Raw genomic sequence first — 13,774 nt, 5'->3', positions numbered from 1 at the left:
CTAGAAGGAAGTGAAGATATTAATATCATTGATGTCGTAAAAGCCCGTACACGGATTAGGACGATATGATGAAAATACTAACAATTCGAATATTAGGACCATTTCATCATCGTCTTCAAAGGCGTCGTGGAGATTGATCAGTTTGGGATGATGAAGTTGGTTCATGATGTCGATTTCCTTCCTGATCAATTCCTTCTCCATAATGTGTGAAACCGGAATAAACTTGGCCGCAAATATGTTGCCAGTGGCTCTCTCACGACAGCGATGAACAACGCCGAAAGCGCCAGTTCCAATTTCCTCCAGTATATCGTACTTGTCGTAGACGGAGGTGTTCTTTATCTCCACTGGCTGTGGCACGTACTTGCTGTATATATCAAAGACGTATTGGTCGTAGTCCGTAACCTTTTCATCGTTGCGGCCTCGGATCTTCTTTCCTGTTTCATCCACCTCGTACTCCTTCTTCTTGAATTGTTTCTTTATGGATTCCTTGGTTGTTATCAGGCCCGTAACATCGCTGGGGTCGCTTCGGCCGTAGACGTTCTCTGCCGAAACGCGGAACTCGTACTGATGACCAGGACTCAAGTTGGTAACGGCCATCGAGCAGAATCTTGTGTTTCCAACGCGTATCCAGCTCGTCATCGGATGTTCGCGCTTCTCGACAAGGTAGTTTGTGATGTTGCTGCCACCGTCCCACACTGGGGGTTTCCAAATCAGAGCAAGAGAATCGTGACCGACATTTTCCACTTGAGGGAAACGTGGAGGATCTGGACGATCGCTGATCTGTATCTTTATTATAGCCGAGTCCTGGCCCAGATCATTTTCTGCCGTGATACGGTACGGCCCAGAGTCGATCTTACTTCCATCCCTAATAGTCAAAACGGCGTGTCTCTCCTTGACCTCGACCGCGTAATGGCCTCCAGCTTCGATCGTCTCTCCTTCTCTCACCCATGTGATCTTGGGTTTGGGGTACCCAGTGAACGGAATTTTGATTACGACGTTCTCGCCCTTGTCGAAGAAGGCAGTGTCTCTGAATCTCGGTGGTACATTGAGCTTCGGAGGTGTCATGATGAAGAGTTCTCCCTTCGTGGATTTAATTCCACCCTTGTTGGATGCACGGCAAATGTACTCGTCGGCATCCTCGCCAAAGACGTCGTTGATCACCAGGTTGCAGACGTCACCCTCGGTGTATATGCGGTAGCGACATCCGTTTACTATCTCACGCGCGCCCTTGAACCATGTGATGGTCGGTTTTGGAGAGCCTGTAATGGTGCACTGGAAATGGGCGTTGTGGTTCTGCACGCAGTTTGTGTTTCTGAGAGGCTTGACAATTTCGGGCGGTGTGGCTTCCTGTGGGTCCTTGATCTTGACAGACGTCGACGCACTGGATTCGGGGCTGAGGCCAGCTTCATTCTGCGCGAAGACCCTGAACTCGTATTGACGACCTTCGATGAGGTTGGTAATGTTCACTTGGTTCGTCAGACTGATGGACACGTTTACGCGCTGCCATGCCAGTCCACCAACCTCGCGTTTATCTATCCAGTAGCCCTGAATGCGAGCACCACCATCGCTCTCAGGTTTTTCCCAAGAGAGATTAACGAAGTCACCACCGATTTCGATGACCTTTGGTTTTCCAGGTGCCGATGGTGGATCGAATGGTGCCTTTGCCTTGATGGGATTAGTTCCCTCAAGCGCAGGTCCCATGCCGTTATCGTTCACAGCCATCACACGGAACAGGTACTCCTGGCCCTCGGTTAGACCTTGAACAGTGAAGGTAGTTTCCTTGCAGAACGACGAAACGATTATCCAATGGCTGTGGCTGATATCACGACGCTCAACGACGTAGTGAGTGATGCGAAGGCCACCATCGTACTTCGGAGGGTGCCAGCTCAGCGTGCACGTGTGCTTACTGATGTCGGACACATCGAGAGGTCCAATAGGTGGTCCTGGAAGTCCAGTAATGTAAACGGTGAACGAAGCACTAACGCTTCCGCTATCGTTTTTGATTGTGAGGTTGTAAACGCCTCCGTCATCCTTGACAACATCCTTGATGAATATAATAAGATACTCGTCGAAAACTGTGTACTTGATGTGCGTGGATTCAGGGATCTTTTGTCCGTCCTTAGTGAGTGAAACTTCCATGGGCTGATCTCCGCTGTAGTGGATCTTGATCTTGGTGTTGTCGCCTTCTGGTAGGTAAAGGTCACCCGGCATGCGCTCGATCTTCGGTGGCGTTCCAATCTTCAGCCTGGCGGTCGTCGTGGTAAGTCCAAGCGGATTCGATGCCTGGCAACTGTAGTCACCATCGTCGGCTTCCCAGACCTCGGATATAACGAGTCTGAAAATACCGCCGATAACCTCAGTTTTGAATCTTCCGCCCAGACTGATTTCGCGACCGTTCTTCAGCCACCTGGCAGACGGCAACGGTTTTCCTGTTGCCTCGCACTCGAACACGTGAGTTTTGCCAAGTGGTACACCCTGGGTGACAAGAGGACGTACAAACTCGGGTTTCTCTCCGCCCTCGACCTCACATACCTTCACTGGCATCGTGCACGAGCTGGGCTCTGATTTTCCTGCTGCGTTTACCGCGAAAATACGGAACTCATAGTCTCCGCGCTCGATTAAGTGTAGCACAGTGTACTCTGTGTCCATGACGTTGTAGTCGTTGCATTTCGCCCATTGAGCACTACCAACTTCTCGCTTTTCGACAATGTATCCAGTGATTCGGCTTCCGCCGTCCGATACTGGTGGCTCCCATTTGAGATCCACGTAGTTCTTTCCTACCTTGACAACCTGAGGTGTTCCTGGTGCATACGGTACGTTGAATTTGCTCTTCAATTTAAATGGAGATGATGGTAGACTGGGTTTGCTCCATCCAGCAGCATTCTTCGCACGTACGCGGAACTCGTATTCCTGACCGCTTAGAAGATTGTAGCAGATGAAGGCAGTGTCCTTGCAAAGATAGTCGTTCGCCACTCGCCACTGTACGTCGTCGGCCAGGTCACGGAATTCGATCTTGTAGCCCTGAATTCGAGAGCCACCGTCTGTCCTCGGTCGATCCCAGTTGAGACTGACTTGAGTTGTGTCCCAATCGCTGACTCTGGGTTTACCCGGAGGATCGGGTACGGTGAAGGGGAACTTGGCCATAATAGGCTCATCCGCCTCAAGCGGTTCAGATACTCCGTACTGGTTTTCGGCACGGATTCTGAAGCTGTATTTCTTGTTCGGTTCGAGTCCAATCACGTCGTAATGAGTGTTACGTACAAAACTGCTAACTCTAGCCCAGATACCTGATGGGTCTAATTTTTCCACGATGTAGTTAGTGATCGGTGATCCACCATCGTCAGTTGGTGGTCTCCAAGAGAGTGTACAGTTCTCTGGCGTAATGTCAGATACATCAAGAGGTCCTAGAGGCGGCGATGGTTTATCGACGACAAGTACTTTGCAGGATGCCGAGTCTGTACCGACTGTATTTGTGAGATGAATGGTGTAATTACCCGTGTCACTTCTCTTAGCCTTCTTGTTTATGTATTGTGAAGCAACTTCAGTAGTATCAAACTTAATTCTGTCACCAGTGAGCACTTCTTCTCCGTTGATGGTCCAGCTAGGTCTTGGTTTCGGGTGCGCAATGTAGGGCACTGTGATGGTGAACGGTTCACCTGCGATTACGGTCATATCCCGGATGCTGAGGTCGCTGGTTATCTTAGGAGCCGATGATGGCGCACTGGCTCTGATTGCGTCAGAACCTGAGCTCCACGGTCCTTGACCGGCAGCATTCCAGGCCGCAACGCGGAATTCATAGTCATGATTTTCAATAAGACCTCCAACTCTGTATGTTGTATCTGGTACATGGGCCTGGGTCGCCTTGACCCATTTGTCCTCACCAATGAGGCGTCTTTCAATGACATAGCCAGTGATGGGTGATCCTCCATCGTGACGCGGCTTAGTCCAAGAGATGGTAATGCTGTCCTCAGTGGTATCAACACCCTGTGGTGTGCCGGGTGCTGCAGGAGGATCGAACGGATGTCTTGCACGGATAGGATCAATGGTAACGGCTGGATCTGATGTACCGTACTGGTTCTCAGCCATGACACGGAACTCGTACTCCTGTCCGACGGTGAGGTTCCTTATGCGGACGAAAGGTGTTGTAACATAACTGCTGACCTTGGACCAAGTTGGAGAACGTGGTTCACGTTTCTCAATAACGTAATTCGTTATATCAGCACCGCCATTATCTTTGGGTGGATTCCAGTAAAGGGTAAGGGCGTCACCGGCAAATTCATCGGCACGTAGATTCCACGGTGGTGAAGGTCTGTCGAGAACTTTGACGTTGATGGTTGCTGTGTCAAAGCCGGATGGATTACGGAGCTGTAGTCTGTACTGACCGGTGTCAGATCGTTTCGAGTTCTTGACCACAAAACTGGCGTAATCGTCTGCCAATTGCTGATGAACGCGAGGATCTGACTCGTCCTTGATAGTATCATTAGCAAACCATGTGGCGGTTGGTTTCGGGAATCCAATGTATGGCACGTGTATAGAGAAGTCCTCTCCCGCACGAACTGTGATATCTCTGACTCCACCCAGGTCCATGACGGGTTTGTTCGGCTGTTCCTCCATAAGGATATTGTTGCTTGGCCTGCTGGGTTCGCTGAACCCAACATCGTTGACTGCAACGACTCTAAACTGGTATTCTTCACCTTCGGTCAGCTTAGGCACTGTGAAGACAGTTGCAGGTACTGGTACCCCGTTAACGTCCGACCAATCGTCGTCGCCCTTAGCCTTCTTCTGCACCACGTAACCTCGAATCTTAGCACCTCCGTCGCTCCTCGGTGGTCTCCAGGACAGAGTAACAGAGTCCTTCGTGATGCGATCTGGTTTTGGAGGTTCGGGAGCATCGGGACGTCTACGTTGATGTCCGGCGGTGATGGGCTCCGTCGGTTTGCTTGGTTTACCAGGGCCAGCCTCGTTCACGGCCATAACCCTGAACTCATATCTTCCTCCCTCGCGGAGATCTTGAACGGTGAATGACGCGTTTGGTGTTGGGTAGTTGTTCACCTTGAGCCATTCTCCGCCACGTTCTCGTTTCTCAACGTAGTATCCGGTTATCGGTTTACCGCCGGTGTTGGTCGGTGGCTCCCAAACCAAGCTGCAGGTGTTGGGAGTGTAGCCGGTGACTTCGGGCTGGCTTGGTGCATCTGGCGGATCGAAGGGACTCTTTGCGACGACCGGTTTTCCGTCGAGAGGTTCAGATACCCCGTACAAGTTCTCGGCGCGTACCCTGAACACGTACCGTTTTCCTTCGCTCAAGCCCTTAGCAGTGAAGCTAGTGTGAGTGCAGTAGCCAGGTACTTGGCGCCAATTCTCTGATCCATAGTCCGCGATCTCGACAATGTAGCCTGTGATCTCCGAGCCACCATTGTCCTCGGGTGGAGCCCAGGACAGTGAAACTGTGTCGTGAGTCGTTGCGGTGTACTGAAGGGGTCCCTTTGGTATTCCGGGCTTGTCGACAACGATTACCTCAATGTCTGCGGAGTCTTTGCCGTGTTCATTTTCTGCCGCAACTGTGTACTTTCCGGCATCATCACGAACTGATTTTTCGACGAGAAGGACGGTGTGGTCGCTCTTCGTTTCCGTCGTGATTCGGAAGTTGTCCGGTAGCCTGGCTCCATTCTTTGTCCACGTTATTGTGGGCGTTGGTACTCCCGACAATGGTATATTCACATTTATCGGTTCTCCAGCTCGGACCTTGATCTTGCGTCCGAGGAGGCCGTCCAGATGAAGCTTAGGCTTTTCTTTCATCGGTCTAGCAGTGATTACAGATGAGGCCTCGCTGGGCTTTCCAGCTCCTGCGGCGTTCACCGCTGAAACCCTGTACTCGTACTGGTGTCCCTCAGTCACGTGTTCATCGAGGTACTCGGTGCCCTTCACCGGCTCCTTGTTGACCTTAATCCACCTTCCGGTAGCGCGATCACGGCGCTCAACATCATACCTACGTAAGAATGAGCGAATATTATAATTGGATATCAATAACTACCACTCTATAGTTGACGGGTACCACTTATTAGACAAAATCGTGTAAAACAACTGAATTAATTGCTTTTCAGTAAAGTATTGGCTCTAGATTGACAAAATACTCGAAGTTTTTTACAATTCTCTTCCATATTGGCGCTTAATAAAGATTATTTCTAAAAAATTGATACATACCCAATAATGGGTGACCCTCCATTGCTGATGGGTGATGACCACTTAATTTTGATGTGGTCTTTGTCGGCATCAATGCACTCTGGTTTTCCAGGTTGTCCAGGAACAACAAATTGGTTCTTGGCAATGACTCCACGGTCGGTTGTCAAAGGTTCACTGCGTCCTTGAAGATTTTCAGCGCAGACGCGGAACTCGTACTTCGTTCCTTCCAGTAGACGTGGAACAGTGGCATGAGTGTTCCTGGGATTGACGTAGGTCACAGCAGGCACCCATCCACCGCCGTGGGTGAGGTCACGCTTCTCTATAACGTAGCCAGTAATCTCACTGCCACCATTATCCTTAGGAGGCTTCCAAGACAGCGTAACCGACTGGTTCGTGATCTCTTCGTAGATCAAAGGTCCCTCAGGCGGTCCCGGTCTGTCCAAAACAATCAGCTGGAAACTGCCCTCGTCGATGCCGCTACTATTCTTGAGCAAAAGATGGTACAGCCCCGAGTCTGTGCGCTTCGCATTCACGGTATGAACGATAGTGTGATACCCGATGGATGTAACGGTCGTACGGTCGGTGGTCATCAATGGTTTGCCAGCGGCTGTCCATTCCACCTCGGGTGCCGGTTCACCGACGAAATCGATGTCGATGTGGAAAATGAGTCCGGCCTTGATGCGGATATCTTGCAATGGCGTCTTTATCTTTGGCGCCAAGTATCTCGCCTTCGCTGTTACAGCGTCACTTGGCTCTGATGGCTCCGAATGGCCAGCCGAGTTCACGGCTATCACCCTAAACTCGTACTCCTGGCCTTCGGCCAGGTCGGGTACCGTTGCTTCGGTCTGGTTCTGCGGTACGTGAACTGCGTTTATCCAGTACGGGCTTCCCTTCTCCTTCTTCTGTATTATGTAGCCAGTTATTGGCGACCCGCCGTCGTTCTTTGGTGCTGGCCATTTCAGGTCTACGTGATCCTTATCCCAGTCCGTGACCTGGATAACGTCATTAATTAATAAATGAAAAACAGTGATAACATTATTCTATGATATACGATGTAGTAGTGATATTCAAGTTCTGAATCAGAATTGCTTACGATCACGAACTTTTGGAAATGCGTGATAAATCATTGGTACAAAATGAATAGTAGAACTTTAGTTCGGCCTTATTTCAACTGAATATTCTGGTTTGACCGACTGACTCACGAATTAACTCAAAAAAAAAAGTGAAAAGTAAAATCCTTGATTGTTTATCTATTGATTTTCATGTTGAGTAATTAAGAAACATTGAAATTCGTATTACTTTTCAATTTGTTAATCTGGTAAGTACCCTGACCAAGAATAAAAACGTATCACTGACCTGTGGTTTGCCAGGAGCATCGGGTTCATCGAATTCGTTCTTAGCAATGATGCTCTTCGGTGTCTCAAGCGGATCGGACTCTCCGATACTATTAACGGCTCTAACCCTGAAGAGATATTCCTTCTTGTGAACGAGCCTGACAACTTCGTGGTTAAGGGTCGTGCTCATTCCAGCGTCGGACCAAGTGCCGCGAGTCATGTCCATCTTCTCGATAACATAATGGAGAATTGGGCTTCCTCCATCATCGCGAGGAGTTCTCCACGCGAGATGGCAGCTTTCTTTTGTAATGCCATCAACGACGAACGGCGATTCAGGCGGAGCTGGTCTGTCAAGAACGGTTACAGTAGCACTGGCACTGCAGCTTCCAGAATCGTTTTCCAGGGTCAGAGTGTAACGCCCAGTGTCCGAACGAACGGCAAATGGTATTTCGAAGGTGGTGGTAGTGTTGGTGGTGTAAATATCGTGTCGAGCATCAGCCTCGACCGGCTTACCATTGATGGTCCACTTCGCGGTGGGCTTGGGCGATGCGTCGATCGGTATATCGTACAAGATCTTGTGTCCTGCCTTGACGACGAGGTCCGTTAGCAAATGCTTGTCGAACGTCGGCGCGTAGAAGCGGGGTTTAGCTACGATCGGCAGCGAGGCCTCAGATGGTTCGCTCTGGCCACCTTTGTTAACGGCGATCACTCGGAATTCATACTCTTGTCCTTCGGTGAGATCGGGAACGGTGCCCTGTGTCTTGTTTCCGGGTATTTCAACAGCCTTTTCCCACTGACCGAACTTCGGGCGCTTCTCGATAATGTAGCTCGTTATCGGAGAACCTCCGTCTCTCTTCGGCGCCGGCCACTCCAGATCCACGTGATCTTTGTCCCAGTCCGTGGCCACGGGGACTCCGGGCTTGTCTGGTTTTCCGAACGGATCTTTGGCTGTGATTGCTTCCTGCCCGGTCAGAGGTACGGATTCACCCTGCTTGTTTACCGCGCGCACGCGGAAAGTGTAATCGTGGCCTTCGATCAAATGGTCGGCCCTGATTCTCGTCGACGGTGATTCCCCGACTGGAACCCATCGCATCGAATCTGTGTCCATTTTCTCAACCGCGTAATAAAGGATCTCGGATCCACCGTCATCCTTCGGCGGTCTCCATGCAAGGTCGCAGCCATGCTTGGTAACATTGTCAACCTTCAAAGGTCCTTCCGGTGGCAGTGGAATGTCCAGGACCGTCACGTTCACTGTAGCAGAGTCCTTTCCATTTATGTTACGCGCCGTCAGCGTGTAAACCCCTGAATCGGACCGTTTAGCGTCTATCAAACGCAGCTTTGTATTGTAATCCTCGTTCACAATCTTGACGCGGGGATTGCTGTTGACGTCGTCTCCCCTGAGCGTCCATTCCTTGGATGGTGGAGGCTCACCGATTACTGGCACATCGAAGTCGAACAAACCTCCAGCTCGAACCTTGATATCCAGTAAGAAGGTCCTGTCGATCTTTGGCGGCACTGTATAGAAGACGTGACAAAGTAACGTCAAAAGTACAAAGCTAAAATGTATCCGGGAGATAAAAAATATTTTACTCACGATTCTTTGGCCGCGCAATGTGTGGTTTCGTCGCATCTGACGGTTCGCCAGGCCCGGCTTTGTTGACGGCTCTGATGCGGAATTCGTAGGCTGTACCTTCAATTAGATCGTTCACTCTACCGCGGTTCACGTCTCCATCTACTTCTCCGCATTTCTCCCAGTTTGGGCTGAACTTGTCACGTTTTTCAATAACGTATCCAGTTATGGGAGATCCACCGTCTTCTTCAGGACGATCCCATTGCAGTTCAACAAAGTCCCTATCGTAGTCACGAATCGTCGGTGTTCCGGGCTTGCCTGGTTCGTCTGCGGAGAATTGGGATATTTTGATTAAAAAAATAGTACCCTAATACTTCCACAATTTTCAACTTCAGGAAAAACAATCGATTCTCATATCTTACCGAATGGATTCTTAGCCTCGATACTCTGCGATGCGGTGAGCGGTTCGGATTTTCCTTGCTTGTTAACAGCGCGTACTCTGAATTTGTACTTGTGACCAGGAGTGAGTCCGTCGATTTCAAGCGAGGTCTGAGGTCCCTCGGTTTCACCAGCTGGTACCCATCGCCCAGAAGCTTCATCCATTTTCTCAATGACGTATTTCTCGATCGGCTGTCCTCCGTCGTCCTGTGGTTCTTTCCAAGACAGCTTGCAGCCCTCGGCATGGACGTTGGATACTTTTAGAGGTCCCTCGGGTGGACTTGGCTTGTCGAGAACGGTAACCTCGACGTAGGCAATGTCCTTTCCGTTTATATTCTCCGCGACTATGGTGTACTTTCCGGATTCTTCCCTCGTTGCCATTCGGACGTTAAGAGATGTTCCGTAGTCAACGTTTTTTACCTTCACACGATCCGAAGTCCTAACATCCTTTCCATGGAGCAGCCATCTTGTGGTCGGCATCGGTTCCCCTGTTACCTTTGCATCGAACGAGAAATTCTGTCCTGCCTTTATCCTTATGTCGATCAGGTATGTGCGGTCGATCTTCGGCGCCAGGTTGCGTGGCTTGGCAATTATCGTTGGTGTTGCATCCGAAGGCTCACCGGGTCCGGCTTTGTTTACCGCACGAACACGGAACTCATACGGCTGTCCCTCGATTAGGTCTGGTACCGTCGCCTTGGTCTGGTCGGCTGGCACCTCCAGGGCTTTTTCCCACTCGCCATACTTGTCCTTCTTCTCCACTATGTACCCCGTTATCGGTGATCCTCCGTCGTCTGTTGGCGGATTCCACTTCAGATCGACGTGATCCTTGTCCCAGTCCGTCGCCTTCAGGTTTCCGGGCTTTCCAGGCTCGTCTGATATACACAAAGAGAATTTACTTATATATGCGTTTAAAAAGGGATGCAATTATTATGTCTACAAAAAAGTAAGGAACAGTGCGTCACTAGGTCTGATAGGCATTCTTACCGAATGGATTCTTAGCGACGGTCGCATGCTCGGTCACCAGCGGCTCCGATTCTCCCTCAGCGTTTACTGCGGCAACGCGGAACAAGTACTCTTTTCCAGGAGTCAACCCGGTTACTTCGAATCCTGCAAAACATAAACAATAAAGATTAGCTTGTATCAAGACCACTTTCAATTTTATTTGAAAAAAATACTTACCAGGCTCAGTGGAGCGTCCACATGGAACCCAGCAACCACTTTCAGGGTCCATTTTGTCGACTTGGTAATACTCGATGGGGGTACCTCCATCATCCTCTGGGCGTTTCCATTTGAGTTTGCATCCCTCCTTGTGGACGTCGGAGACTTGAAGAGGGCCTTCGGGTGGCGTTGGTTTGTCGGTGACCACAACATTTATGGTCACGCTGTCTCTTCCCGAGTTGTTACTTGCTGTTACTGTGTATTCCCCAGTATCTCCACGCTTGACAGGTCGAATTGTCAGTTTGGTATTGTAGTCTGCGTTGTCTACAGTGACACTCTTTCCACTGTACAAGGGAATAGCACCGTGACGCCACTCGATGTGTGGTGGAGGCTCACCGATCACGTTGGCATCGAACTTCAGGGAAGCTCCAGCGGAAAGAGTTATATCGCGCAAATTGCGCCTGTCGATCTTCGGAGCCACTGCGTAAAGATTGAGATTATTAATTTTTTGTCCCTTGAATTGAGGAGTATATAACTATTTTACAGGCGATGAAGATCTAGAGAAAGACTCACGGTAACGAGGCTTGGCGGTGAACGTTTTGCTGGCTTCGCCGGGTATCGACTGTCCCGCTTTGTTCACTGCTATAACGCGGAATTGGTAGTCGTTTCCTTCGATCAAACCGTGAACTTGGCCTGCGGGATGTGGACTGCTTGTTTCCAGAGCCTTTTCCCACATTGTGCTGTATTTATCCTTCTTTTCGATTATGTACCCTGTGATCGGAGATCCTCCATCTGTTGCTGGTTCCTTCCATTCTAGATCAACTTGGTTCGCAGTCCAGTCAACAGGCTCCGGAGCACCAGGAGCTCCTGGCACGGCTGTGGAAAAAAATAAATTACATATACGGGTTCTAACATGAGAATTTCCGGTCAAATTATAACTAACTAAACCAATCTGATGAAGAAACTCACTGAATGGATCCTTGGCGATGATGGATCCAAGGGTTTCGAGCGGCTCGGACTCTCCCTCTTTGTTGAGAGCCTTGACGCGGAACTTGTACTCGTGTCCAGGAATCAGTCCGTCTACCTTGAGTTCGGGGTTCACTGTTTTGGCAACTGGCAGCCATATTCCTGTATCAGGATCAAACTTCTCGACCAGATATCCTTCGAGTGGTTCTCCACCATCGTCTTTCGGCTTCTTCCACTTCAATGTACAACCGTCCTTGTGCACGTCAGACACGTCCAAGGGTCCTTCCGGTTTGCTTGGTTTCGCTAAAAAAAATAGGCAGGCTTAACGATTTCCACTATGAATTTTCAAAATCCATAAAGAATTTTTCTTAGGTTTTGTTGGGTTCATATGTTGTAGAAAATAGCCCAGAAATACTTACAGACAACAGTTACTTCGACTTCGGCGCTGTCAGAGCCGTATGGATTAACAGCAGTGATTTTGTATACTCCAGTGTCCTTGCGTTCGGGTTTGTCGTTGAAGAACTTGGAGTTATAGGGAATATCCTCGATTCTGCGGTAAGTGGTTATTTGTATGCTCTTACTGTTAAGTACCCAGTCAACCTCAGGCGCAGGTTCTCCGGTGATTTTAACATCGAAGTAGAACGGCTCTCCTTCGCGCACAGTCAAGTCACGCAAAGTGCGTCTGTCGATCTTCGGAGCCACTGAAAAGAACAAACAAACACATCAAAAATTGATCCAAGCCAACGGCAACACGATCATATTGTATTGATTAGATACGCACATCTTCTAGGCTTCGTGACTATCGATTTGCTGGCGTCTGAAGGTTCACCGGGTCCAGCGGCGTTGATGGCTTTCACTCGGAATTCGTATTCCACACCCTCGTCGAGGTTGTCGGCTCGTCCTTTGCACTCGGGCCCGTGTACTTCACCGGCCTTCAACCAGCGGCCGCTTCCCTTTTCACGCTTCTCGATCAAGTAACCAGTGACTGGAGATCCGCCATCCTTCGTTGGCGGAGTCCATCTCAGGTCTACATGATCCCTGTCCCAGTCTGTTACCTCGGGGCGTCCAGGCGCTCCGGGTTCGTCTGCAAAAAGACACGCGATTACAAAAACCTGAAAATCCACGAAACGAATGACAATTTCTTAGACTTCCCAACCTACCGAACGGATTCTTGGCGATAATTCCATGCTCGGTTTCCAACGGCTCGGATTCTCCCTCAGCGTTAACAGCAGCGACGCGGAATTTGTACTCTTTTCCAGGCACCAAATTCTCGATGTCCATTTTCGGCTCCTTGGTCCTACCGACGGGTATCCAGCGACCAGAGTCGGTGTCCATTTTCTCAACGACGTAATGTTCGATCGGCGATCCGCCGTCATCTTTGGGCTCGTTCCACTTAAGACTACATCCCTCTTTGTGTACGTCGGAAACCTTGAGCGGTCCCTCTGGTTTGCTAGGCTTATCAAGGACCGTTATTTCGATCCATGCCTCGTCCTTTCCGGAACTGTTCTCCGCCTTCAGACTGAGCGTTCCGCAGTGAGATCTAGTCGCCGATCCGATAACGAACCTCGTCTTGTAGTCCTCGACCTCGATGCTCACTCCGTTGTCGCCGTCTTGCAGCTTGACCTTCTTTAAGTACCAGGTCTTCGATGGTGGTGGTTCACCACTGACTTTGACGTCGAGCTTCACGTGGTTTCCAGCCTTTATTGTCAGGTCCTTCAGCGTGCTGCGGTCGATCTTTGGAGCCGCGTAACGGTCCTTTGCTGTCAGGGTCTCGCTGGGCTCACTGGGCTTACTCTGACCTCCCTTATTCACAGCCTTGACTCGGAACTGGTACTTCTGACCCTCGACCAGGTCTCCTACCTTACCTTCCGTCTTGTTGCCGGGTACTTCAGCGGCCTTTTGCCACTTTCCATACTGGTCCTTCTTCTCGATTATGTACTTCTCGATTGGAGCTCCACCATCATTCTTTGGCGCCTTCCACTTGAGATCCACGTGATTCTTGTCCCAGTCTTTGAGCTCTGGCTTTCCAGGCGCATCGGGTTCGGCTAATGACAAAATCAAGGATCATTTGAATTTTCGAATGGTTCTTGAATAAAGCGTTGCAACTGTATATCAACAATCTCCGAAA

At 49.8% G+C, this 13,774-nt stretch overlaps 1 protein-coding gene across 8 annotated transcripts in view; it reads right to left on the bottom strand.

Moving 5' to 3' along the window:
- Positions 1-13,774, bottom strand: part of LOC124411213 (twitchin) — a 77,851-nt gene that overhangs the window by 5,218 nt on the left and 58,859 nt on the right. For all 8 annotated transcript variants that reach the window (XM_046890198.1, XM_046890204.1, XM_046890206.1 and 5 more), the window contains 12 exons: positions 12,807-13,691; positions 12,428-12,730; positions 12,066-12,347; positions 11,650-11,949; positions 11,254-11,556; positions 10,702-11,160; positions 10,507-10,629; positions 9,507-10,394; positions 9,109-9,411; positions 7,537-9,029; positions 6,202-7,172; positions 83-5,986 (listed from right to left, as the gene is read on the bottom strand). In XM_046890198.1, the coding sequence (XP_046746154.1) occupies positions 83-5,986; positions 6,202-7,172; positions 7,537-9,029; positions 9,109-9,411; positions 9,507-10,394; positions 10,507-10,629; positions 10,702-11,160; positions 11,254-11,556; positions 11,650-11,949; positions 12,066-12,347; positions 12,428-12,730; positions 12,807-13,691 (12,214 nt within the window). The remainder of the gene's footprint in view (positions 1-82; positions 5,987-6,201; positions 7,173-7,536; positions 9,030-9,108; positions 9,412-9,506; positions 10,395-10,506; positions 10,630-10,701; positions 11,161-11,253; positions 11,557-11,649; positions 11,950-12,065; positions 12,348-12,427; positions 12,731-12,806; positions 13,692-13,774) is intronic.

Source organism: Diprion similis, chromosome 10 (assembly GCF_021155765.1).
Source record: "Diprion similis isolate iyDipSimi1 chromosome 10, iyDipSimi1.1, whole genome shotgun sequence".
Classification (NCBI taxonomy): Eukaryota; Metazoa; Arthropoda; class Insecta; order Hymenoptera; family Diprionidae; genus Diprion; species Diprion similis.
This window is presented reverse-complemented; position numbering and strand designations above follow the sequence as displayed.